This window comes from Grus americana, chromosome 4, assembly GCF_028858705.1.
Source record: "Grus americana isolate bGruAme1 chromosome 4, bGruAme1.mat, whole genome shotgun sequence".
Classification (NCBI taxonomy): domain Eukaryota; kingdom Metazoa; phylum Chordata; class Aves; order Gruiformes; family Gruidae; genus Grus; species Grus americana.
The window spans coordinates 603,838-629,776 of record NC_072855.1 but is presented as its reverse complement, the minus strand read 5'-3'; the positions used below and the strand labels follow the sequence as shown (position 1 = coordinate 629,776).

The 25,939-nt window shown below is 64.4% G+C and overlaps 1 protein-coding gene across 2 annotated transcripts; it reads right to left on the bottom strand.

Moving 5' to 3' along the window:
• Positions 1–770: 770 nt before the first annotated feature.
• On the bottom strand, positions 771–25,722 carry VAX2 (ventral anterior homeobox 2). 2 transcript variants are annotated; one of them, XM_054824602.1, is made up of 4 exons: positions 25,589–25,722; positions 24,868–25,128; positions 19,277–19,464; positions 771–1,645 (listed from the first exon to the last, which is right to left on the bottom strand). In XM_054824602.1, the coding sequence occupies exons 2-4, from the start codon at positions 25,124–25,126 to the stop codon at positions 1,160–1,162; spliced, it is 933 nt and encodes a 310-aa protein (XP_054680577.1). In that variant the 5' UTR covers positions 25,127–25,128; positions 25,589–25,722; the 3' UTR covers positions 771–1,159. The 2 variants fall into 2 exon arrangements, with proteins under 2 accessions (XP_054680577.1, XP_054680578.1); XM_054824603.1 differs by lacking the exon at positions 25,589–25,722 and having other exon boundaries at positions 19,338–19,464; positions 24,868–25,156.
• Between the last annotated feature and the right edge of the window lie 217 nt (positions 25,723–25,939).

Sequence of the window (25,939 nt, the reverse complement as noted above, 5' to 3'; positions counted from 1 at the left end):
TTTGGGCACCACAAAGAGCCCCCGTGGCCTGACCCGACCCAGAGGGGCAGGTCCCAGTGTCACAACTGCCCACGCGTCCGCATCCCCCTCGGAGGGGTTTCCGTGCCGGGGGCAGGACGGTGGCCTGGCTGCATCCCAGCACAGCCCCCCCAGGGCGGTCGGAGGCTCCTCCAGCAGCCCCGGGGGTGTCGGGGTGGGACAGCACCAAAACAGGGTCTGGGGCAGCGGTTTGGCTCTACATGAGCAGGCATGGAGCAGCCTGGCGATGTCCCGGGAGTCAGGGCAGCCGCTTGCTCCTGCGCGCAGGGACCACTGGTGGGGGGGGCTGGAGACATCGCCGGCACCATCGGTCCCCCCAGAGCTCCCCCCTCCCCGGGCCGGGGGTCCGGCAGGACAAACATCCCATGGGGGCAGTGCTCCCCGCCGGCTGAGGGGACCTGGACCCCACAGCCACCGGGATGCGCCGAGACCACCTCAGCCAGAACACAAAGCCCTTGGCAGGTGGGGAAACTGAGGCCCGACGCTTGCCCAAGGACACCACGGCCGGGCAGAGACCGAGCCCAGCACTGCCCTGCGCTCTCCCTTTCGGGGTGCCCTCCCGCTCCCCGGGGCCTCGGCGGTGACCCCAGTGCCACAGGCCCCAGGGTGACAGTCCCGAGGGACCGGTGCTCTGCGGTTTCACCCACCAAAGGTGGTGAAAGACCACGGGGCATCAGCACCCCCCCAACATCCCCCCCCCCGGAGCCGCTCCTCTCCCAGCCCGCCCAGCACAGACCACAGCATCGTCTTCCAAACCCCGAACGGGCGATACCTGGAGGGGGGACCCGGCCCCGGGCAGATCCAGCGGCGTCGGTGAGGGACAGGACAGCGCCGGTGACACGGGACCCCCGGGGACCCCCCCAAGGCGTGACCGGGGTCAGCGTCAGCCCTGGGGTGAGGAGTTGCGGGGTGTCATCCACGGCGGTGTCGGGGTGTCTGGGGCGGGGGCCAGGCGTGCACGCTCACACACGTGTGCGCACACTCGTGCACACACACCCGGGTGGGTGGTAAAGGGTCTTCCACATCCCACCTGCCAAATCAAACCCCGGTGTGGGGCGTGGGGGGCGTGGGGGCCGCGGGGATGGGCGCGGGGGGGAGACCTTTTGACACTCATTTTGATTTAAGGGCTTGGTTTCTTGCTGGGTATAGAATTGTCTTTCCTTTCCAGGCGCGTGTAAGGCTCAAAAGCAGAAGTGCCCAGTCCGTAAGTGCCCGGGAGGTCGTGCAGGCTGCCCAGGAGCGGCCCCCCAAAGCACAGCGGGGCGGCCGGCAGCCTGGGCGAGGAGGAGGAAGAGGAGGAGGCGAGAGAAGGGACCTGCAGGCTGAAGGCTCCCGGCCCCGGGGGGCTGCTCCCGCTGCCGATCCCGGGGGACGTGGTTCCCGGGGTGGCCAAGCTGGATCCGTTGCCCGTCGGACTGCTGATGGGGTTGGAGGTGGGAGAGAGGAGGCTGGGGGGGGCCGGGACGGAGAGGAGCCGGCCTTGCTCCAGCAGCCGGAGGATGTTGCAGGTGGCGAAGGACTCGGAGGTGGCGGTGGAGCGTTTCTCAGAGTCCCTGCTCTGGTCCTTCTTCTGCTTCGTGCGTCGGTTCTGGAACCAGACCTTGACCTGGGGGTGGGGGGACGGGGGGGGACGGGGCAGGGGGACAGAAAGGCACGGACAGAAAGAGAGCGCGGGGGGGGCCGGGGAAAGAGAGGTGAGAACCAGGAGAGAGTGAGAGATACGAGAGAGAGAGACGTATTAAAATAAACGCCCAAGTGAGATCCATCCCCCACCACAGGGACTGCGGAGAAGTCGCTCCCGCCTGCCGCTTCCAGGGAAATGGCAAATTCTGCAGGTGCCAGGAGGGAGCGGGATGGGAGCCTGGGGATGGGAGCCCGGGGATGGGGAGCCTTGGGATGGCGAGCCCTGGGATGGGAGCCCTGAGATGGGAGCCCTGAGATGGGAGCCCTGAGATGGGGAGCCCTGAGATGGGGAGCCCTGGGATGGGAGCCCTGGGATGGGAGCCCTGGGATGGGAGCCCTGGGATGGGAGCCCTGATATGGGAGCCCTGGGATGGGGAGACCAGGGATGAGAGCCCAGGGATGGGAGCCCTGGGATGGGGAGCCCAGGGATGGGAGCCCTGGGATGGGAGCCCTGGGATGGGAGCCCTGGGATGGGAGCCCTGGGATGGGAGCCCTGGGATGGGGAGCCCTGGGATGGGAGCCCTGGGATGGGAGCCCTGGGATGGGAGCCCTGGGATGGGAGCCCTGGGATGGGAGCCCTGGGATGGGAGCCCAGGGATGGGAGCCCTGAGATGGGGAGCCCTGGGATGGGAGCCCAGGGATGGGAGCCCTGGGATGGGGAGTCCTGGGATGGGAGCCCTGGGATGGGGAGCCCTGGGATGGGAGCCCTGATATGGGAGCCCTGGGATGGGGAGACCGGGGATGGGAGCCCAGGGATGGGAGCCCTGGGATGGGGAGCCCAGGGATGGGAGCCCTGGGATGGGGAGACCAGGGATGGGAGCCCTGGGATGGGAGCCCTGGGATGGGAGCCCTGAGATGGGAGCCCTGGGATGGGGAGCCCTGGGATGGGAGCCCTGGGATGGGAGCCCTGGGATGGGAGCCCTGATATGGGAGCCCTGGGATGGGGAGCCCTGGGATGGGAGCCCTGGGATGGGAGCCCTGGGATGGGAGCCCTGAGATGGGAGCCCAGGGATGGGAGCCCTGGGATGGAGCCCAGAGCCAGAAGCCCGGGGCTGAGCCACCCTGCCGCTGTGCTGGCTCTCCCGGGGGAGCTGAGCTACGGGGTGTGCTGGGTTCTCCTCTGCGATGGTCATCAAACCCAAGTTTGTGTCCCCGCCTGCAAACCCTTCCCTCGCCGGACCAAGACGCGAGGCAGGGTGGAGGGTCCCTGGCCTTGCTACGGTGCAGGGGAACGCGTTAGGGGACAGGATGGCTTCTGGTGGCCGTGGATCTCTGGGCACAGACCCGCTTCTGTGCCCAAACCCAGCAGGGGACATCCCCACCCCCGCCTGCCTCTGGCCAAAGTCAGGAGTGGGTCAGGCTGAGGCCCCATGGGACCCCCCTGCCCCGGACTCGCCCAGTGGGACGTGGTCCCCGGTCCCCAGCCCACAGCTCCCGTCCCCCTGCGGCTGCCCCCGCACCCCCTAACCTCTCCCCTGGGAGGGCAGCCCCCCGTTTCCGTCCCTCCCTGGCAGAGCAGAGGGGTAGGAGAGGCAGAGAGAGAGACAGAGAGAGGCGTGAGGGACAGACAGACGGATGGAGATGGAGGTGAGGGAAGGAGACGGATGGGAAGACACTCGGATTAGAGCGTGGCGGACGGGAGCGGACGAGTCGGGCGCTGGCCAGGACCCTGGGAATAAACCCCAGCACATCAGCACAGGCTTCGTCCCCGTCCGCTCTGGGGCCAGCGGGTCTCAAACTCATCCGAGTCATCGGAAACTCATCGGGGCAGGACAGTCGCTCACTGACACGGCCCTCGCGCGTCCCCCGGCACAATAGACCCACAGTACAGAGCTAATGGAGCGTGGGGGTGGAGGACGTCTCAGCCCCCCGGCCCCTTTCCGGGGACATAACAGTGGAGACGACGTCTGGGCGAAGCTGGCCGGAGGCTGGGGATGCTCCGGGAGGAGCGGTGGGAGGTGCTCCCGGGCGATGGGGGGACACCGGGACCACGGGGCTGAGCTAAGATCCCACAGCCGAAACCTCCTGGGACCACGGACCACTGCCAGCCCACGTCCTGCCCCCCCCTTACCCACGGGGTCCCATGTGGAAGTTCTCGAGGACGTTCCCTGCCCGTGCACACCTCGGTCCCGCACAGGGACCCTCATTGCCACCGGGACCGCTGGGCCCACGTCACAGCCCAGCCGGGTGCCCTGGGCTGACGTCCCCTCCCCATGTCCCCGTCGGTCCCTCCGTGCCAGCGAGCGGGACGGGTTTGGGCAGGGCTGCGTGCTCCCACGGTCCCGCGTCCCGGGGTACGGCAACCTGACGCAGAATTAGCAGCCCACCAGCTTTTCTGGTGGGACCTCCCAGAGCTGCAAACTCGGGGGAGCACAGAGCCCCCCGGCACAGGCGGCGGGGCCCAGTGGGACTCCTGCAGCCCCCCAATCCCGTGTCATTACTGACACCTTAACGAAGGTCTGCTGTAAGTCCATACAGAAACACAGACCCCCAGCGCTCTCCGCTCGAAGCATCCCCCAGCCAACTCTGCGGGAGCGAGAGCTCAAGAAACCCCGTCAGCAGGATTATATCCCTGGGGATGGGCACCAAGTGCCCGGAGCTGCCCGTGTTTTCCCAGCCCAGCCAGGTGCGCAGCGGGAGGTGGCAGTGGGCTGCTCGTCTCCTCGGCAGGGAGGGCGCACCAGCACCCACCAGCACCCACCCAGCACCCACCCAGCACCCAACACCACTGCCCGCAGACCGCACTCAGCATCTCCTGACCTGCTGTGCCACAGAGGATGGAGACGGAGGGATGTGTCGGAGCTCATCCTCTCGGCTGAGGACCATCCTCCGTCCCTGAGCCCCAAACCTGGGTGCTCCAGAGCCCCGCAGCCACAAGCCCAACCTGAACCCTGATTCCTTCAGCCCAGCGTCCACCCAAGCCCGCTGCGGAGGCTCCAGGGCTGGGAACCCACCACCAGCTGCCCCCCCCCGCACCCTCCTGGTTTGAGTGCATCCCCTCCAGGCACCCCGAGGTGCTGATGGGTCTCAGAGATTTCACAGCTGCACACGGATTTCAGTGCAAAGGGAAACTGAGGCACGGACAGCCCCTGCAAAGTGCTCTGCGCTGCAAAGCACTCTGAATCGCGGCTCCTAACACGGCAGGAAGAGGCTGCAGGACACGGAATCACAGAATCCCAGGCTGGTTTGGGTGGGAAGGGACCTCCCAGCCCACCCAGTGCCACCCCTGCCATGGGCAGGGACACCCTCCACTAGCCCAGGTTGCCCAAAGCCCCATCCAACCTGGCCTTGAACCCTGCCAGGGAGCCAGGGGCAGTCACAGCTTCTCTGGGCACCCTGTGCCAGGGCCTCAGCACCCTCACAGGGAAGGATTTCTGCCTCACATCTACTCCGCCATCCCGCTGAGCAGCCCGGGCAGGGTGTCGCTCCGTCGGTTACCACTCCTACTGACTTTGGAGCAAGCGACCTGAGCAGAGCACAGCCTCATCACCGCACGTCAGAGGAGGACAAGCACAGACAGGGGAGCGAGGACCGAGCCCCCGGGGATGAGGCAGGTGCGGCAGGCTCCCGCTCCGCAGCGTGGCAGCTGGTGCAGCCAAGGGGACCGGCCGCCGGGAGTCAGGGCTTCTCCTAACGCAAGGAGTAGGAGGTATCAGGTGCCGTCACCCGGTAGCGGCTGGAAACCTGAGCAGACGGTGTTAGTCCCTGCCACAGGGCGCCCTGGATGCCAAAACGCAAGTGGGCTGACAAGGAGACTCAAAGAAACCGCGGGAGAACAGAGCCATCGAGATTTAACGTGACGATCTGGGTACCCCCTCGTGATGAGCGCTTCCTACGACGCTGGAAAGACATGGCAAGGACAGGACCACTTTTCACCCCACATACTGCTTCCTCTACTCTTTCCACCCCTGGCCACCAGCAGAGACAGGCTCCGCAGCCCTGGTGTCCCCTCAGGCCAGCTCTTATCTTCTGGCTGTCGTCTCCAGGTTGTGAAAAACAAGCACAGCTCAGTAACAGCAAAGGGCCCTTGGCCCTTCCCGGGGAAGCTCCTTTCTCCTGGGTGTTTTGGCTTTTGGTCTGTGCTGGGTCTGCGCTGCTGCTTCTCCTGGGAGCTCCTGGTCAGCCGGGGAGGAACCTTCCAGGGGCAGCAGTCATCTGTTCGGGTACGACGCTCAATGCCAGCAATCAATAGCAATCCGGACGGGCAAGTCCAATAAAGAGATGGATATAAAGTGATGTGCATGAATTTCTGGTGCTGACCCCCTGTTCCACACCCCTGGGGACATGAGGGGAAATGCTGAAGGACAGGAGGGAGAAAGGGTGGAGGTGACACCGGTCTCAAATGTCCCGACACGGGGTTCAGCTGGGGAAGGGTGGCAATATGGTCCTCACACCCCATTGGGTTCCTCCTCCCCAGCGCTGCTGCTGGGACCCCATCCCAGCACCGAGCCCCTTCCCAGCCGGAATATCCTCCGCTCTCGCTCCTCCTTTGCTAGGGCGGGCTGATGCCATCAGTGGTGATTGCAGCTCCATTCAGCTATAGAGAGAAACTTTCTGTAGCCCACCCTGCCCTCATCCTAGGTCGGCTCCTCCTGCAGGAGGTTCTCCCATCCTCGACCCACCTCTGTGGTTCCTCTCTGCACCCATCACCCTCGAACACCGTGACCCCAGCTGAACGTGCTGTGCTAAATACGGCTTCCTCGTGCCTCGTAGACTGACACGAGCTCTTCCCCATCTGCACTGGTGACATATCAGATGAGCAGGATCACATTTGCCTTCATGGCTAAAGCTCATATACAGCTTGTCGTTAATTAGTAGATCCATGTCCTTTTCATCCTCCATTATGATCAAGCCCTGAGTTCCTATCACTGGAGATGTAAATAAGCTCAGCCAGACACAGTCCTTGACAAGTCCATGAGTAATTTCCCTCCAGCCTTGATCCTTCGTCTTTCAGCAGCATCCTCCACCATCTCCCCTCGATTACGGTTTCTCCTCCGCACGGCAAGTTCTCCAGTCAGCTTCTGCTCCATTCATCACTCCCCATCAGCCACCACAGTGCTTAGCCAAAGCCCGCTTTGATGAGATTGGCTTCGTTTCCTTCTCTAAAAGAGCAGCCTTCTTCCTCACCCAAGTGACTGGGTGAACTGGTGCGTGCTTGCAATGTGGCGATGGCACCCCTCCTGGTCTGGCCTGGAGGAAGGGCAGGGAGGACCAGGCTGGCACATCCCTGGTGGGCACCACATCTCCAGCACCTATGGAGGAGGTAACGTAGCCCCGTCTGCGATGGTTTGTTCCTCGGTCACCGACCAGTGAGCTACGGTACTAACTGAAGGGCTGTGGGAGGAAACTCGTCACCTCCAGCTCTCCTGCCAGGCTGGGTGGGGGGGGAGAAGAAAGTGAGACCAAGGACACCCTTTCCCTAGGAATGGAGACAGCGGCCAGTTCGCAGGTGTGCCACTCGGGGGGACAGCCAGGACAGCCGGCTGGGGAGGGCACAGGAAGGGGGGAGAAGCCCCAGGAAAAGCCCACGGCTCCCGCGGCTGGCAGTGCCCTGCCTGGGGCTGCGGGGTCCAGGACCACACGTGGCGGGGGGGTCAGGTCAAGCCTGGATGCAGACAAATAGATGACAGCATGCACTGGGATGCGACTGAAGAGCAGGACGTGAGAGGTCACACGTGCACCAGGAAAGGAAGGTGACTCTCAGAGGACGGGGAGGAGGGAGGCCGCGGAGAGAAGATGGCTCTGAAAGCCCTAGGAGACGCGGCATGCAAGAGCTCGCAGTATGGTGCTGAAGGTATGATGATAAGCGTGATCTGCAGATTTATCAGTCTACACGAGTGTCTGGAGGAGTCCTGGTGCTGGATATTCAATTCCCGTGACCAGGTCTAGTGTCCATGCTTCCATGAGGGCAGTGACTGGCTGGAGGGATCTCAGGGTAAAGCCCCTCGTGTTTCTGGATCTGGAAATTCTGCTTTGCTCGGTCTCTGCAGCAGGAGAGAGACTGGTAAGAGCAGGGAACATCTTGTCAGAGTGGGCAGAGGTAGGACGTGATCCCGGGGCTGAAGCAAGGCGGAGATACTACGGGTGGACCCTGCGGAGAACTGCCCACGGAGCACCGTTCCCGGGGCGCATGCCTGAGCTGTCTGGTTAGCGCAGGAGGTTTTCCTAACAGAGATGTCCTGGATCGACTAGAGTGAGGAGGAAAATCCTACGAGCTGATCAGAAAGGACCATCTGCCTTTCGAGTCCATTTGAGCTTGGAAGTTTATGACTTCTCCAGGTCCTGCAGCAGGAAAATCTGTTCTGTCCTGGGCTGGATGTTTCCATCAAAAATTCAGGGCAGAGATCTCAGTCTATCCACCAGAACAGCCATGCGTGCGCTCGCCAAGGAGGGACAAGGGCCCCGTAACTCTCTCACCAGCACCACGTTGACTTGCAGGCTTTGGGTCACGCGTGACAGACGCGGTCACACCGTCATGCATTCCCCGCTCTGATAACACCATGAACGTATCGAGCCCTGGCCAGCATGGGATGGCTTGATGCTAACACAGCAACGTGGTGGTTCTGGAGGAGCAGAGACCCTAACCAGAGGGGAAAAAAGCATGTTCCTTCCTAGAAGACTTATCCAGGTCTAAGCCTGCCACGTTGTAGATACAAGACAAGGTCCGAAGGTACCCAGCTGGGGCACGGGCAGGTCGTTCCCACCACTGACATCAACCAGCTGGGACGCTGGCACCTCTCACCCCTCTGTTTTCTGCCCAACCCTGCATGGAAACGTGCTGCTTAGGGATGTTTCGGTGTCTGAGTATTGAGGATGATGGGTCCCCACCTCCCCTGAGTTCTGTAGGTGCTACCAGAGCACAAACTGCAAAACGACCAGCAGAAAGGGAAGGAGACCACCCCAGTACCCTAAGAGGTCCGTCCAGTCTGTCCCAGACTGCCAGAGTCACCCAAAGCCTTCAGGACTCCCTACAGCAGTCCTCAGCATACCATAAACCACCACCACCATCTCGCTGGTGGTCCCAGGTACACTTTTCCTGCCCTCTACGCAAGATTTTCTTTTCTCCACATCAGAGGCTGAAGCTACCTACTCCCTGGAGCAAGGTCAATCCTTTTCTTGCCGGCGGAGAGGTTGGACGTGGTGTCCAACTCCCAGTGACGACGAGTATGAAGCCTCAATTGCATATTGGGTGGAAAAGCAGTTTGGAAGGTTGAAACCTGCTGCCTGATCATTTCAGGAGATGCTTCCTAGGGCGCGGTGTGAAAACCAGCTGGTAGCCCTCCCCACGGCACCTCGGAGACTCTCACCCCGTCGCCCTCTCCCCGTCTCTTGCGAGTCCTGCTGTCACCCAGCAGCACAGGAGAGGGCCCGACCCCCCGAGGACCTCGAGTTGCGAGTTCATCCATCGCAGGCTACGTGACTCCCATCACGTTCCCACTTACAGGGAGTAAGGCAAAAAGAAATCACAACAGACAAACCCCAAACTGCGGGGAGAAGGGTCTCGGGGGAGCCGGCAGCGCGCCGCAGCCGCTCTGGGGCAGGGACGCAAAGGCTGAATATATTTTTTTTTCCCCTCTTTCCCCCCAAAACAGCTCCCCCCTGCTCACACCAAAGCTAATGCTGCCCAAACACCGAGCGAGCCCTCCAAGGAGAAAGGCAAGGAAAGTGCAGGAACAGCGCTGATCGCCGCCGGGAAACCAATATTGCAATTCCCTCCGCTCCCGAGCAGCTTTCACTGCAGTGAGAGCGTCCGCGGGGGCACCGGCCGGCTCGGAAACTGCACGCCTGGGAGCGGGAAGCGGAGCCCTCGGCGAGCCTGGCAGGAGGTCCCCGCGTCCCCCTGGCTGTGCTGCCTGCGGGTCCTGAGTCTGTCTGAGCCAGGTTTGGTTTGGTTTGGTTTGGTTTGGTTTGGTTTGGTTTGGTTTGGTTTGGTTTGGTTTATTTTATTTTATTTTATTTTATTTTATTCTATTCTATTCTATTCTATTCTATTCTATTCTATTCTATTCTATTCTATTCTATTCTATTCTGCTTCGATTTATTTCAGTTTATTTTGCTTTGTTTTGGTTTATTCTATTTTATTACTTTATTTTAGTTTTTTTTTTTTATTTTATATTGTCTTATTTCATTTTAAATGCACACACCCTAGTGCCTGCTCCGCGACTCAATGAGCTGCCAAGGGTCACACAGACGTACCCACAGACATCTCCACCCACCGGGTTTTTCTCTGCATGTGGTTTCCATCCCACGAGGAAGGATCCATCCCCCAGGAACTGGCCCCAGGAGCCCCCCGGACCCTCGGTGCTGCAGCGCGGCCTCTCCCCGTCCCTCCCCACGGGCAGGAGAGCCGCGTCTTCGGTGTCACCTGCTGCCCTCGCAAAGGGGAAGCAATTCAAAATGTCACCGAGCATCTGAACTTCTCGGGGCGCCGCTGCGGGGGCGTTCTGCAAAGGCACCGTCTGTCCGTCTGTCCGCAGTGCGACGGACACGCAGGCGGCTGAGCCGCCCTCCCCCTCCGCTCCAGACCCCCGCCAGCGCGCCCCGTCCTGCGCCCAGGGGTCTACGCCTTTTAGTGCAAAGGCCGCACGCCTGCGTGCACACGCACACCCCGCTCCACGCGCGCTCCTGCACACACGCGTGTGCTCACACGTGCCCCACCACGCGTGCCCGTACGTGCACACGGACCCTCCAAAATCGGAATATCCGCACAGGGTCACGTCTCCCTGCAGCTGCCCGGGCGCCCCGTTCCCTGGGCAGGGGCAGGGTGAGGGCAGCAGCGCAGGCAGAGCTCCGGGGAAGGGAATAAACCCGGGCAGCGGGGACGCGGCATCTCCCTGCCCGCCGGAGCGCGGCGTAGCCGGTGGCATACGGCACCCGTGCCATGGCACGGCGGGAGCAGGCAGCTCCGCTCCTGGCCCCGGCAGCGGCAGGAGCAGCCGTGGGGCACTGTGTGCCGTGAGCACGGCTTTCCACGGCTACCGGCAGCGCGGTGGCACCGGGACTGAGCACACGAGGGGTTTGGTCCCTGCTGTCCTGTGCCACAAACTTGAGGAGCGCCTGAGCCCGGGCTTCGCCTCCACCAGCCCCTTCTCCGGTGGCTGTGCCTGCCCTGCCGATGCTGGGATGCTGCTCCGATCCCTGCCCTCCATCCACCACCTCCGAGCTCCAAAACAAATTATTTCCAAGCGGTTAATCCCGACGGAGACCCCCCGCCGGCAGGCTGAGCTCCCCGCGTGCGCCAGGGGCTGGAGAGGCGCAGGATGGGAGCCCATCACCCCACGGTGATCCAGGGATCTGCCGAGGGTTTCAGCCCCGTGCCTGCCCCACACTGCCCCTGCTCCGCTCGTCCATCCCAGCGCGCTCCCCTGCCCGCTCCGGTCCCTGCAGAGCAGGATGCGGCCACGCTGGTCAGCCGAGGAACGGGCAGTGCCCTCTCCTCTCTTCAGCCAATTTTTGATATCACCCGGCACCTAACCGATGCCGGCTTGTGGCTGAGCAGCAGTGGGACGTGGCTCCTGAGCGATCCCGCTTTGCTGGTGGGAGCCCCAAGCCCCCAAGCCCACGCCGGTCCCAGGCAGCGGGCACGTCACGCCTGCTCATCAAACCCTGCTCACACCAGCGCACACGCACACCAGCATCCCCCACCGCCCCCAAGCCCCTGAGCCCCTCGGCCTCCCCGTGCTCGGCGGCCGAGCGGGACGGGACGGTCCTCGTTCTGCCCCGGGACACCCCTGAGCGTCGCCCCGGGCCCCGGCAGCCACGCGGGCAGGGCTGGGGGAGATATTGCTGGCGTTTAGTGGGGTTTATTATTTGGCAGCCCCGCCCCGGGGCTGACCCCGGCGCCATCACGCGTCCCACGCCGTGCACACCTCTGGCACGCCGGCCACCCGGGACTGTTCATAGCCGCCAGACGAGGCCATTTTCCTCACCGGGATTAGCTCCCCGCCGCCATCAGCTGACGCCCGCCGCGGTACGGGGGAAGGTGGGACCCAGCCTGCTGCACCGCCATCTCCCCACGGCACCCTGGCCGCCCTTCCTCCTCCTCCTCCTCCTCCCTCGGTCCCGAGCGGGACCGTGGGCTCGCAGAGCCATGGAGGCCGCGGCAGGCGGAGGCTCGGAGCAGGCTCGGGCTCCCGCCGTTGCGTAAGCCAGTGGGCTCGCTGCCCAAAGCTGCCTCGGCCAGAGGTTTCATAACAGCGCGGCGGCTGCACGGCCCATCTGCCTCGCCGCGGCCACGGCGGGAATGGGGACCCAGCACCAAGCGGGGATGGATTCATCCCACGGCTTCCCTCTGCGCCCTGACAGCGCCTGGGGCCACCCCAGCTGCGCCACGCACCCCGAACCCGCTGCCACAGCCCAGGGCAGACGTGCCTGGGGCCATGCCCCCAGCTGCACCGAGCCCCAGCCCGCGGCCGGGCAGCGTGCCGGGGATGGCCGAGGTGGGAACCGTCCCCGACCCGCTGGGACCTGGCTGTGCCCCCAGCCGGGAGCCCGTCCCTGATCCCAAAACTGGGAGCTGATCCCAAACTCCAGCCAGACACACGCCCTCGGCCTGCTTTTGCTCCATAACTCAGGGTAGTTCCTGCTTTGCAGCAGCGGAACCTCCCCGGTGCTCCCGCGCCCTTTGCAAATGGAACGGGGTGAAGGAGAGAGGGGCTGGGCTCTGCGGGCAGGTCTGCCGGGGGCAAAGGGTCCCACCACCCATCCTGCTGGCCCCAGGGCGAGGTGTCCCGGCGGGAGCATCCTCCAACACCCCAAAATCGGGCAGAGACAGCTCCCATCTCCTTGGAGGTGCCGGCGAAGGCTGACGGCTGTTTTCCTCCATTCAGCGAGGATTCAGAAAGTGTGGCCTGGGACGGATGGGACACACCGCCTGGCACCAGCCGTGTCCGTCCCCCGCCCCCGGCAGGGACATTCCCCGTACAGCCCCGGGGCTCCGACACCCAGCGGGATTTGCCCAGGACGGGCTGCGGCGCGGGTGTGCGGGGCGGTGTCACCCAGGGCAGAGCCTCCCCGGCCTCTCGGCCACTGGCACCCCGTTTGGGTGCTGCTCCCTCCCATGTTCCAGGCACGGGGCAAACCGGTGCGGTTTTCTCCCAGTGGAAAACAAACTATAACTGGGGAGGTGGGAGCACCCGGCCGGAGGGTGCGGGTGGGTGGTGGGACCCCGGGCAGTGGCCAGGGTTCAGGCTCTCGTGTTTGGGGCTCCTGCCCCACTATGGAAGGCAGATCCAAAACCGTCACGGAAAGCGATTTCCATCAGGAACTGTCATTCTTAGGAAACGATCTCCCTTAAGGAGGATGCTGAGAAAGCCTTGGAGGTCGCTCTGGAAACACCCAGCCCTCTCGTGACATTTAGGACTGAAACTTTCAATCACAAATTTTGAAATTTTTTTTTTTTTTTTTTTTTTTTACCGTGCAGGCATTTTCAATTGAAAATGCTTAATGATAAAAATCTCAATTAATTATTGCACATTTACTTACATTAGCCATTTTGCCTCATGCCAGCTGAGCCTGGGGAACTCTAGAGGTACCGGGATATTTGGGGTTATCTAATTTATCACAGGAGAAGCTGGCCTGCAGAAGAGGATCCCCTTGTTCCCCCTGAGGAGAGCTCCCTGATGTGCTCTGGGAAACAAAATGCCAAAAAGGTGAAATTTTGAGGAACCCGAGGGGCCGGCGGGGCTGGGGCCAGGCAGGCGGAGGGAGGCAGCGGGCTGTGCCAGCCCGGTCCTGCCGCTACGTGGTACCTGGTTATGACACAGATTTAATGCCACCAGCCCAGGACCTTGCGGGCTGCAGGGTAAACCCCACCACGTGCCCCCGTCGCGAGGAGGGGACGGGATTAGCTCGTCCACGTGAGCAGGTTTACTCCACAAGCGTGTTCTGACACGGGCTGGCGTGCGGAAAGGGGACCCAGAAGCTACTGGAGATGCCCAGCTCCTTCCAGGGTGACCCTGGGCATCTCCGGCGGCCACCTCCTGCAACGGGACCCAGGACCCCCGTCCCTTCCAGGTCAGTGGGAGCCAGATGCCCTCGGCATCGGGATCCGACCTGGGAAGCATTCAACAGAGGGTCACTCGGGCTGGCATCCCCCATTGCCACCCACCCGCTTCAGAACAGACTCGGTACCCGAGTTTTTCGGGGCAGGAACTGGCCGCGGGCTACTGCGTTTGGACGTGACACTTTCCCCGGCCACCTCCCTCCCTGCCCCGCTGTCCCCACGTCCCCTGGGCCAGCCCTGAGCACCTCGAGGAGGTGGGACAGACCCCGTCTGGCAGAGCACACAGCACCCTTCTGCTGGGTCGGTTAGTTCAGCCCGTCCAGAAAAAAGCTCCACCAGAAGTGGCCCAGGGGGACGGACGGGAGCACCCAGCTGGGAACGGCACTGGGGGGGTGGGAGCAGCACCCCTCAAACCGGGCTGCATTAGGATGGGGGACCCCGACCCGCAGCACAGTGCGGCGAGGCTGCGGCTTCCCCAAGCAGAGGGGAGAAACCATTCCCCGCTGGGCAGTCACCCACGGGAGAACGGGAAGCCTAACACCCACGGCGCGAAACAGCGACGCTACAAAAGCAGCTGGGGGGAGGCGAGACGAACCACGGAAGATGTTGGAGACTATTTTCTGTGCACGGCAGAGTGTGAGGAGGGAGGGAGGGATGGAGGGGCAGGTGGATGGATGTCTCCTCAGAAAAGAACGCACTTGGCTATGACACGTGTATTTTCTCACGGTCTAGAAAAGGGATTTCCAACAAAGCTTTGGAAACTCAGCTTCCCCGTACCCTGAGGACTGCAGAGACTCCAAGGCCGAGGAGCGCGGCGGCAAGCAGACCAGCGTCACGGTCCCACCTGCCTCTCGTGCCTTGGGGAAGCCCCAGCCCACAGCCCCCATCGCCAGGCTCTGGGTGACCCTCACCCCTCCGGCCCCCAGCTCTCCTGCACTTCTCCCCAGGAGAGGACCACTTGTGCTGGCACCGACCGTTGTTTCATTGTTCTCTCGCTGCAGGGACCGATAGTTGTTAATGACTTGAGGTGCGATTAATTTTTAACGGCATCATCTTAATTGCCAGGCTATAAATAGACCTGCCCGCCCCTTCTCTGGCTCAGCTGCTTTCTCACATGTTCTGCTCCACGTCGGGGGGATCGCAGTCCCGAAAGCCCTGTGCTGCGAGCGCCCTCCCCTCGCTGCGCAGGGGGATCAGGGGGATCGGGCCACCGGCGGTGACAGAGCTGTAGGACCCTCCTCTGCCAAGGTGGCCCAGGGGTTTGTCCCAAGGAAGATCTGCCAGGCTGGCTGTGATGGAGCCCATCGCAGCGAGGGGAACACCAAGGGGTCCATGGGGGTCCCACGGACCTTCCAGCAGCCAGGCACGCAAGAAGCACAACGCTCTCCACTCTGTGCCCCAGCATCCCTTTTCAAAGGGTCTTCAGATGCTGCAAGGAGCCCAAGAGCTCACCAGTGTCCTCCAGGAGGTGTGCAGGTCCAAGAGCTGGCAGCAGCGCTCCTGGGCATGGGCCTCCTCGACTGAGGACATCCCTGTCCCCAAAGCTCCGGCCGTTGGGAGGGGATGAGCTACCTCTCGGCAGAGGGACAAGGCTCAGAGCTGGATGCTGCGTGGAGAACATCACACACACCCAGCCCTGTCCTGACCTCAAAAGGAACCCTTGTTCGAGTGATGCCACTCCTCCGTCCTCGCCCTAACGAGGGCAGGAAGAGCTGGCAAATACGCCGGGTCACTTGAACCTGAGCCTGGCATTGAACTCCTGACCCAGAAAGCAAAGCCTCCCAGCCCGGGCAAATCCCCCCGGCCAGCACATCCCGCCTCTCCTCCCGCCGGGGGATTTGTGGGAATTATCCTCCTCCCGCCGCCGTCCCCCCGTGGTCCTTCTGCCTCGCAGCCTCCTCTCTGCCTTGCGTTTTCTATCCCTTAATGACACTAAGAAGGGGCACTTTTCCCCTAACGCCTTGGGATGCGCTGCCTGGAGAAAGCCCGACGCACGGATACCAGCTACTCTCCGCTCGGAGCACGGCAACGGATTCTGGATGGGTCGTGCCGGGGTGGGCTCGGGCAGCCCCTCCGCAGCTCTCCATGCCAGGGATGTGGGAGCTCGCCTGGGACGCACATCCGCACCTCCAGGCTGCGGCTTGACAAGTTAATGAAAACATTCTACTGGCTAATTAAACTTGCTTAACACTGACTATGTCCCCGGGTTAATTAGAACAAGCACACATGGCATTGGGCTGGAGCCCGAGCAGCTCCCGGCGAGGCAGGACAGGTACACGGCTCCCTGGAGGGAGGAGGACAGTTCCCCGGGCTGGGGAGAGCTGGGGTAGATGGAAGCACCCTCCTCATCCTCACCTGAGCGCGGGTGGCTCCAAAACTGCCCCCCCCCCCCCGCCGTATCCCTCGGCTTGGCTGAGCCCCTGCAGCGGGCGGGCACGGGGACAAGGTGCGGGGCAAGGCGGCGGGCGGCTCTGCGAGGAGAGGACAGGCTCATCGACGGGCACCGGCCTCTGCGGCGGCTGCTGCTGCTCCGGGCCGGGCAGCACCGGCGGGGACACGCGCGGCTCTGAGCATCCCCCCGGCCCGGCACTGCTGCTGCTGCTGCTGCCTGCCTTAGTCTGGGCGAGCCCCCCCTGCCCTGGGTCGGGGGCCAGAGACAAGAAAGCAGGAGGATCCCTGCTCCCCAACACGGAGGTGAGTCGTTCTGGCTGCCCTGCAAGGGGCAGCGATAGCCTCCTGCCTCGAAGTCTACCAAAAAGCAGAATCAGATGCCAGGAAAGTAAAATAAGACCCTAAAAGAGGCTTTTTTTTTTTTTTTTTTCTCCGGCAGGATTTCTCAGGGGCGCAGCCTGATCAGCGGACCCACTTGCAGGGACGCTTGGCTGCAGCTCCCCAGCTGCGATGACATCGTGTCTCTTCCTATCTCATCACGCTGTTTGCACCACTCTCTCCTCGCAGAGGAGCGGAGCTGAATCATTCTTCCTCCCCCGAACATTCGCAGGCACAGAAACCTCTCCTCGGCGGCCCCTTCCCTCGTGCCCCCCGCTTTGCTCTCCCCTCCCGTGGTGCGACGCGGTGGGCTCCCATCGCACCCAGGGGTCCCTGCAGAGAGCAAATCTGAAACCAGGATATCATTCAACGAGAGGACGGAAAGGACCTGTCCCAACATGCCAACCACCAGCACAACGCAAACGGTGACCAAGAAAGAGCCACAAGATGTTGCTGGTTGGGAATCCCCCAACAAAACTTTAGATGGAGCAATTAGACCGTGAATTGCCCTAAATCCTGGGAGCTGCTCCCGGGTAACGCTGGGAGGAAAATCACCACAAGTACCCAAAATACTCTGATTGTTGCAAATGTTGGATTTGTCCCTGTCTGGGCTGAGGGCCACAGAGGAGCCCCGTGGGACAGGAGTGGTGCTGGTGGCTATCCCGTCTCCAGGCTGCATCCGGAGCGGACCGGCACGCTGCGTGGAGCCGTGCAGTACCCTCCAGACCCAAGGGGTCCTGTAAAACCCTGCCGTCACCCAGCTCTTGCAGCGACCCAGGAAACCTCCCAGCCATGAACAGCCAGGGACCGGGGTGAGGGGCGATGCCTGAGTGTGCAGAGAGCCTGAAACCATGACCCAAGGGGACCTGCACCCCGATAACGAGAGGAGGAGGCTGGGCACCGAGCCTGGCACTGCCGTCCCCGGGCACGGTGGTGGCTGCGGAGGGACGGGCGGCAGGGGGGAAGCCGGGAAGGTCCAAGTGGGACTTTGCCACAGGGAAGGAAATGCTGTGAAAAGCACAGAAAGGGATTAAAAAAGACAGAGATGAAGGAGAGAGATGGGAAAAAGAGGATGCGGGAAGGAGAAGAGAAGAGGAGAAGAGACAGCCGTGGCCTACAGGGTGTGAATTTTCTCGCTGGGCGATGAAGGCAGCAATGAGGCACCAAGCAAGCCGTACACAAGTGGACATTAGTCCCTACGGACAGGCTGCACCCTCCCGGCCCCAGGCTGCGGCAGCCGGCACCCCGCTCGGCACAACGCTCTGCCCCGCACTGCTGCCGGCCGCACGGGCTGCCCGTCCCTTCCCGCGCCTCCCGGGGAGCCGCAGCTCTTCCCCCAGCATGGCCAAGCCCGGCCGGGTCCCTCCGGGCTCCGTGGAGGTGACGCTGGGACTGGGGCTTCGGCTGGGCCCCCTGGAAGAGGGACCCCCATGCAGTGCCCAGCTCAGCGGGGTGCTTCACTCCTAACCACGGCACAGCCGCACCAGCTGCCAGCGCCTCCTGGTACGTATCCCACAGACAGAAACCTGCTCCTTACCAAAAAAACCCACTCTGCCACCAAAAGAGGCAAGAGCTGCTAATTTTAACGTGCTGAGGTTCTGCTCCCCCTGCCAGGACCGTGCAGCAGCCGCACAGCGAGTGCTGAAGCACCTTGTTCCTCAAGGGGTTTGGAAAAACTGAAATTATTTCCTGAAATTATTATTATTATTTTACAGAAACCATGTAGCTGTCTCCAAACGCACCTTCCCGGCCAGAGAAGGGGCAGACTGGGCTGACGGGGTTTCTCTGTACTTCCCAGCTGTGCTCTTTTGCACAATAATTTTATTATTATTATTATTGCTATTTCCATATAAATTTTCAAGCCGAAACCATCGCAACCCCAGCAGATGCACTTTTTGCTTAGCAGACATCCACACCAACTCCCGAGCGACGCGCAGCCTCTCCTGCCTCTGCTCGCCCAGGCTGCCCCAGCTCTCTCCGCACCGGGCAAACCTCAGCGGAGGAGAACCGGGAAAATCCCTCCCTGCCGACAAAGCTCCGGGGTGATGGAGAAGAGATGCCCAGGCTACGCCGCAGCTCGGGGGAACAGTCCCCAGCGGCATCCCCACCCTGCTGGGAGCGGGACAGCAAAGCCCCGGAGGCAGCAGAGGGGGGAGCGGTGGGGTGCAGGATCCGTCCAGCTCGTACACAGCCAAATGCCTGATCCCGACTGCACCCACGACGGCGCCCACCCTGCGCTGTGGGTGCTGCCGGAAGGACCTCGGGTCCCCACTGATGCCCTCCTGCTCTTCTCCCCGCTTTGCCAGACCCCCCCCCAGGGAAGCCGGGGGATGCTGCCCACGGGGGAGCAGCGGGGCGACCTGGGGGGTCCCTGCGGACCCCACTCAGGGCTGCCCCTCGCCCCCCTTACCCTAAACCAACCGCTCCTTCGGCTCAAAAGGGGTGACGGAGAGCCACTGCCCGCAGCACCACGCACGCTCCCCCCCGGCCGCGCTCAGCCCAGCTCCCAACCGAAACACCGGCCAGCGCCCCTCCACCCCGGCAAGCACCGAGCCCCTCCACCCGGGTTTGGGACCGCAGGCTCGGCCCAGCCCCGGCTCCCCCCAGGGTGGCTCTCGCCCACCCCAGCCCCACTTGCTGCCCGCTCTCTGCCTGCTCCTGCCTCCCCCCACCGCCCTCACCACGCTGTGGCCGGCACGCCTGTCCCCGAGGGGCCGCATGTGGCCACGCCACGGGGCCATCGAGATGTCCCCGCCACGGAGGAGCCGCCACGACCCTTACCTGGGTCTCGGAGAGGTTGAGCTGCCGCGCTAGCTCCGTCCTCTCCCTGCCCACCACGTACTGGCAGCGCTGGAACTCCAGCTCCAGGCGATAGAGCTGCTCCGCCGTGAAGGACGTCCGCGTCCGCTTGGGCCGGTCCAGGTCCAGACCCTTGGGGAGCACGATCTCCCGGATCGTCCCTTTGGCATCTGGGAGGGAAGCAGGGGAGAAAGGCCATCAGGAAAAGGTCTCCAGGGAGGAGAAAAACCAGACCGGGGAGGAAAGGGATTGGGGGAACTGGTGCAAAACAGCCATTACGGGAGGGGAGGAAAAGCTGAATTAAACAGCGGCTGCACCGTCAGGGCTGGTGCCCGCCGGGGGGGGGCGAGTGACCGGGCTCGCCGGAGGAGGAACGGTGAAAATCCCCCAAACCGCGGCTGAAAGAGGCGACATCCCACAGTTGGGTTGTTCCCTCCGGCCCCCAGCGCTGCCAGTTTCTAAACCTCCAGGGAACCGTGACAAGTCTTCGTGAATGGCGGGGGGGGTTAAAGAGATAAATAGAAACCAAAAAGTCTTCAAGGAAAACAGAGCGCTTAATCACAGAAATAATAGTTTCTGAAAGCCAGAAACAGAAAAAAGTTCTATTCCAAGAAAGAGTTCAAATTAAAGATTTTTTAATTACATTTATATTTTGGTTTTTATTTCTGTCCTTCCTTGGGAATACTGGGAAAAATTTCTCTCTATTACAATTCCCTTCTTTCCAGAATTATTCTCCCCAAAGGAATATTTTCTTGAAAAGCAGTAGCTCCTACTTTGGGTCAATTCTCTATTAAAGGACAAGTTTTGGAAGTGCTGCACCCCCTGAGCCACTCATGGCAGCAGATTTTACCAGACTGGGACTATCGCTGCCCACAGCCGGCCGTGGGGAAACAAAAGCCCCCCCGTGGGTTTAGCTCCCACGTTAGCCCCGCACGGCCCCTTCCACGCCGTGGGATGCCGCTTGCAGCCCCTCCAAAGGAGCCACGGCTTTTACTTTCTGCTGAGAAAGGCCGAGCTCTCCCAGAAAAATCCGCAGAGCCCCGAGGTGCCAGGAAGCCTGTCCCACCTCCGTGGGCTGGGACGTGCCCTGACGGGCTCTGTGTGCCAGATGCAGCACCGGGTATTAAAAATGAGCCTTGGAAATTGCCCGCCGGGTTCCCACCAGACCCCAAACCCTTCGTGCTCCTTGTCCCTTGCTGCCAGTTCTCCTTAAGCACCAGCAACACCAGTGAAGAGCCCGGTTTGGGTGAGCCCCGGCCGCAGAGCTCCCCATTTCTGCCCAGTGGCTTTCCCGCAGGTTACAAACCAGCCACAGAAGCCACGCTGGGCAAGCAGCCCCGGTTCCAGGCCCTGCTAGCAGGGCTGCTCGCTCCGTGCCCGGAGGGACCCGAGGTCCCCGGCAGCCCTGGCTGGAGGTAAGTTGCTTTTTCTCTTTCTGGCTGACTCAGGCATGAAAGGATTATAAAATTGCTGGGGTAGGAAGGGGGGAAATAGTGAGGAGCAGCCTGGGAGAGGGTGATGGAGCTGGCACGGGGACGGCGGAGCTGGCATGGGGACAGCAGGAGTGGGGAGCTAGCACAGACCTGGGAGAGGGACCCCAATCCTGAAGCTGGTTTCCCACCACCACGTTGTGGTATGTGGCAGAGGCGCCATCCCAGCAGGGCCACGCTGGAGCAGGGCATGGCACCGCAGAGGGCTTGGGGAGGGCCAGGGTGGGAGAGGGTCCGGTGGGACCAGGAGCGCGGGCTCTGATCTGCATCCCCAAGTCCCATGGGCGGGCACGGGGCTGTCAGAAAAGAAAGGGGTTGGAGGTGGATTGGAGGTATCTTTAGCAGGGTATCCCTGGTGGGATCGGGACGCCAGCCTGGGAATCATTTCGTGAGGGAAAGAGCGTTTGCAGAGATGATGCCCAGACCACGTCCGCACTCCCGCGTCCATGCCACGGTCCCCCGACACAACAACAGCCGAGGCTGCCAGCAAGGAGCAGCTAACAGAGACGCTCATGCTTTCCAGCCGCAGCTGCAATATCTGCCCCTCCACCCTCGCCGCTCCGTACGGCGCTGCCGGCATTATTACGGGTATTATTTATTGTTATTTCCCCCTGGCAGCTGGGGAGCGGGGCGGGGGGAGCGGGCTGGGCACAGCACCGGAGGGAAAGGGGCACAGCCTGCGGTGCCAGCTCGGCAGGGGAGAGGAAAAACCCCTTGCCCCAGCCGCCGTGGTGCAGGCAGGTCGCAGCCCTATTGCATGCCGCAGACCTTCCCCGCTGCCCCTCCGTGTGGGTTTTGGGGGGTCTACAGCCATCGCCCCATGCCAGGAAGGGCACAGCACCATCCTGCATCAGGAACCCACTCCTGAGAGCCTTCCCCCAGCTGGATCCCAGACCCCCAACACCCGCCGGGTCCTGCCGCGGCTTCCCTGGGGTTTGCCAACAGCCCTTGGCCTCCCTGGCGGGGCCGGTGACAGGTTCTGCTCTTGGGGACGGGGCTACACCCGATGGCAGCACGTCCAGGACAAGGTCTGGCACTGAAATCCTTGGAAAGAGGTCTGGTGCCAAGAGGATCAATCTCTCCTCTGCCTTAGCAGCTCAATATGAGGAGGCAGGACAGGCAGACCCGGCCGGGGGGGGCAAGAGGGAAGGAGAGCAGGCAGCAGCTTTGGGGCACCGACCCCCGAGCTGGTAAACAGCGATTTTACAGCCCGTGCACGCTGCGGCGCAGCACAGCAGGCCAGGAGGGACACATCCTGCACACCAACACACGCAGCAGAGCAAGGCACGCACCGATGCCCCCGTACGCCCAGGGATACACCGCGCACACCCGTGTGCACGAGGGACCCCTCTCCCCTGCACAGGGACACACCGCGCACACCCGTGTGCACGAGGGACCCCTCTCCCCTGCACAGGGACACACCGTGCACACCCGTGTATATGGGGTCTCTGCACCAACATGGCTGCCAGGACGTTTCTGGGGCGCACACCCGCCTGCCAGCCCCAAACACGTACACCCATCCCTCCCCATGCCGGAGGCTGCTGTGGCCATGGTGGCACACACACCCCGGGGCACACTTGGGGGGCACAGGGGTCCGCAGCCCTTCTCAGCACACCCCGAGCAGCACCGCGGTCCCTCAGAGCTCCCTGCATCCACGTTCTCCCCCGGGCACAGCGCTGGGGCAGTCCCGGGAGGTGACCCAGGGATCTGCCCCCCGCTTTTTCCAGCTGCCCCTGCAGCCCCCACGGTGCAGCGGGTCCGGCCCCGAGCAGCCCGGCTACTCTGGCCGCCGCCGGCGAGTCCTTGTGCCGTTAATCCCCGCGGAGGACCGGCCCGCCGCCGGCCTGCAACCCCGCCGGCCCTGCCGCCTCGACGGGACGGGGATGGCCGGGCGGCCAGGGCCACCTCCGTGGGCACAGCCGTCCCATCGCGGCGGCTGGAGGCTCCGTCCCGCACGGGCCTGTCCCCGGTACCGTGCCGTACCGGCCTCCCGGCCGTCCCAGGGCACGGAGGACCCCGCCGCTTCCCGACCGACCGGGGAGACACCCCCGAGAGCCCCGTCCCCACCAAGGGCACCGCGGGCGGGCACCGGGGGTGCGCTGGAGGGGGGGGGGGAGGCGGCCCCGGGGCAGCGGCTCCGCACCGGGCAGCGCTGCGGAGGGGCCGCGGGCAAGACGGGGCGCGGGGGGTGGATGCGGCCCCTGCCCCCGGGGCCGGCAGCGAGGTGTGGGGGGAGAGCGGCTCCTGCGGCACCTGGCTCGCCCCTCGCCTAGGGGGACATTAAAAATATTTTAAAATATAGATATTTTTTAAAATAAAAATTTAACCCCACACGCACCTTGCGGAAAAATCAACCTGGAAGCGCTTCCCCGGCACCGGCCCGTGCTTGGCACCGACCCCTACCCCGGGAGCGGGACCCCGGCCGGGGAGGGCTGGGAGCCGGCGGGCCCGTGGCCCCGCGGACCGGGTCTCCCCACCACATCCCCCCGCTTTATTTCGGCTCCGTTCCCGTTTATTTGCGGCGTTTCTCCCCGCCACCATTTTGTCCGCGCCGTGGCGGCTGCAGCAAGATGGTGAGACCGGCCGCTCCCGGGCGACTGTCCCCGGGGCCGGGAGATGGGGGGACCCTGCCCCGGGGGAGGGGACAGACCCCCGCCCCGCTCCCAGCCCCGGGCCCGTCGGGGCGGCCCCGGTCGGGCCCAGAACGGGCGGAGGGGAGGCCTGACCCCCGCCTGACCCCGGCCGGGGCTGTGGCGGCCGGGCCCGGCCTCGGCGACCACCGGGGGACCCGGAGACACCCTGGGCGAGACCCCGGGACCGGCTCCGAGCGCTGCCCGCTACCCTGCCGAGGTGCCCGGGAGGACTCGGGCTGCGACAGCCGGGCTGTCGGCGACAGGCGCCTATCGCGACAACCGGGAAAGAGGCTTCGGTGGGCGGCGGGGCCGCTTGCAACCCGGCTGCCAACCGCGCCGCAGCCTCCGGGCGGGCCGGGATGCCCGAGCCGAGCCGTGCCAGGCCCCGCTGCTGGCGAACGGGCAGGACCCGGCCCAGGCCCCGCAGCAAGGGAGCGAGGGCACGGCCGAGCCGGGGCCGCGGCTCCGGTCCCCGCCGCGCTGCCCGAGCGCTGGGCTGAAGCCGGGGCGAAGGCCGGGCGGCCTCGGCCCTGCTCACCGAGCGGCCGCGGAGCTTCTCCGGGCTCGGGGAGCGGCGGAGTATGTGGGGGGGGGGACACACGCCGAGCATCCCCAGCGCGGCCCCGGGGAGGGCCCGGGATGGAGCAGCGCTGCCGCCCCGGGAGCCCCGAGCCGGGGAGCGCTCGGCACCTGCCCGCCTGCCGCGTCCCCGCCGAGGCACCCCAAACTTTTGGGGTTCGCTACAACCCAGGCCGATCTGATCCCGGCCAGCCCCGGGCCGGCGGTGGGCAGAGCGCGGGCGGCGGGGCGGGATACACCGACTCCGGGTCCCGCCGTGCTCCGAGCCCGGGCCGAACCCGCCGCGTCCCCCCATCCCCGGGCGAGCGAGTGATATTATAAAGAGAAAAAAAAAAAAAATAGCCCCCTAACTCGCCGCCGCTCCGTGACGCTTTTCTCCTGCGACAACGCTTTTAAAGCAAAGCTGATGCTTTCACCCCTCTCCCGCTGCCTGCCCGACCCCCGGCGGGGCTCAGCCGGCCCGGGGGGTCCGTGACCCCGCGGCTGATTCCCCGGACCCCGGCTCGGCCCGCTGAGCCCGGCCCCTCGGCCGCAAACCGGGGCGGGCACGCACGGCAAGCCCGGCTGCGCTCCCGGGAGCCGCACGGCGGAGCGGGCTGGGGGACCGGGACCGGGCCCCGCCGCACGGAGCGGAGCCGGGGGAAGCGGCCGCGGGGCCGGGAGGCCGGAGCTCGCAGCCGGCCAGCGCCCGGGAGCGGCCGGGGATGCGCTGGAAGCGGAGCCGGGGGGCGGGAGGGGGGAAGCATCCCCCAGCCCGCTGCCACCCGGCCCCGGGGAGAGGAGCGGGGACCCGGCCGACGGGGGCGAGCGCAGCCGGGAAGTGTCCCGGTGGGGGAAGCGGAGAGCCGGGGCCCGGGGACCCTGCCCGTACCTCGCACCAGGATGCGGCGGCAGTAGTCCGCCTCGCCGGCTCCCGACGGGCTCTCGCTGTCCGGGGCGCACTCCTTGGAGGAGCCGGGGCTGACCGCCGACGTTCCCGGGATGTCCTTGAAGCCGCTGCCGCCGCCTCCGCCGCGCAGGGCGCTCTCCAGCTCCGCCCGGGTGGGCGCTTTCTCCCGGGCCCGCCCGGTGGCTGCGGGCTCGGCCAGCAGCACGGGGCTCCTGCCAGGCTCGGCCCCTCCATCGCTCATCCCTGCGGGCGCCGCGGCGGGATCAAACATCAGGAGGGAGAGAGGGAGAGACGGAGAGAGGGAGAGAGGAGGCAAGACTAGGCGGGGGGGGGGAGGGGAGCCCCCCCCACCTTCCCCAGACCCCTTCCCCTCCCCGCCCCTCCCGGCCCCCCCGCACCCCCCCGGGGCTCAGCGCCCCAGCTCACCCCCATGGCCGGGGACCGCCGGGGGCCGTCGCCCTTCCGGCTCTCCGCGGCGGAGCCGGCCCTCTCCCACCCGGGGGGCTGGCATTTAAAGCGCACCCCCCTCCTCGCTCCACCGGCCGGGGGTGGTGCCGGGGTCGGGGGCGGTGGTGAGGCGGCGGGACCCGTCGGGGCGTCCCGAGAGGGTGCGAGGGGGGGAAAAAGGACTCAAAAACTTTGACAGGAGGCTGAGCCCCCCCCCAACCCTCCGCGCCCTCCCCAGCTCCACCTCCCGCGGCACCTCGCTCCGGGCAAACTTCAGGCGCTCCGGCCGCCGCCGCTGCCCTTCCATGGAGCGCCGGTCCCGGCGGGGAGGCGAGCGGCGGGGAGGCGGCGGGAGCGGGCGAGGGAGCCGCCGGTGCCCGGGCTCGCCGCGCTGCGCTGGGATTCGCGTGCGGGGAAATCAATACCGGGAGATGGGGAGGGGGGGTAGTGATGATTTGGGGGGGGCGGAGGGGAAGGGGAGGCCGAGGGGAGGGAGATGCGGAGGAAGCAGGCGGGGGTGGGACCGGGGAAGAAGACGGGGCCCTTATTCCTCCGGCCCGGCCCTCCCCCGCGTCGCCGCCGCGCTCCTCTGCGCATCCCCCGGCCG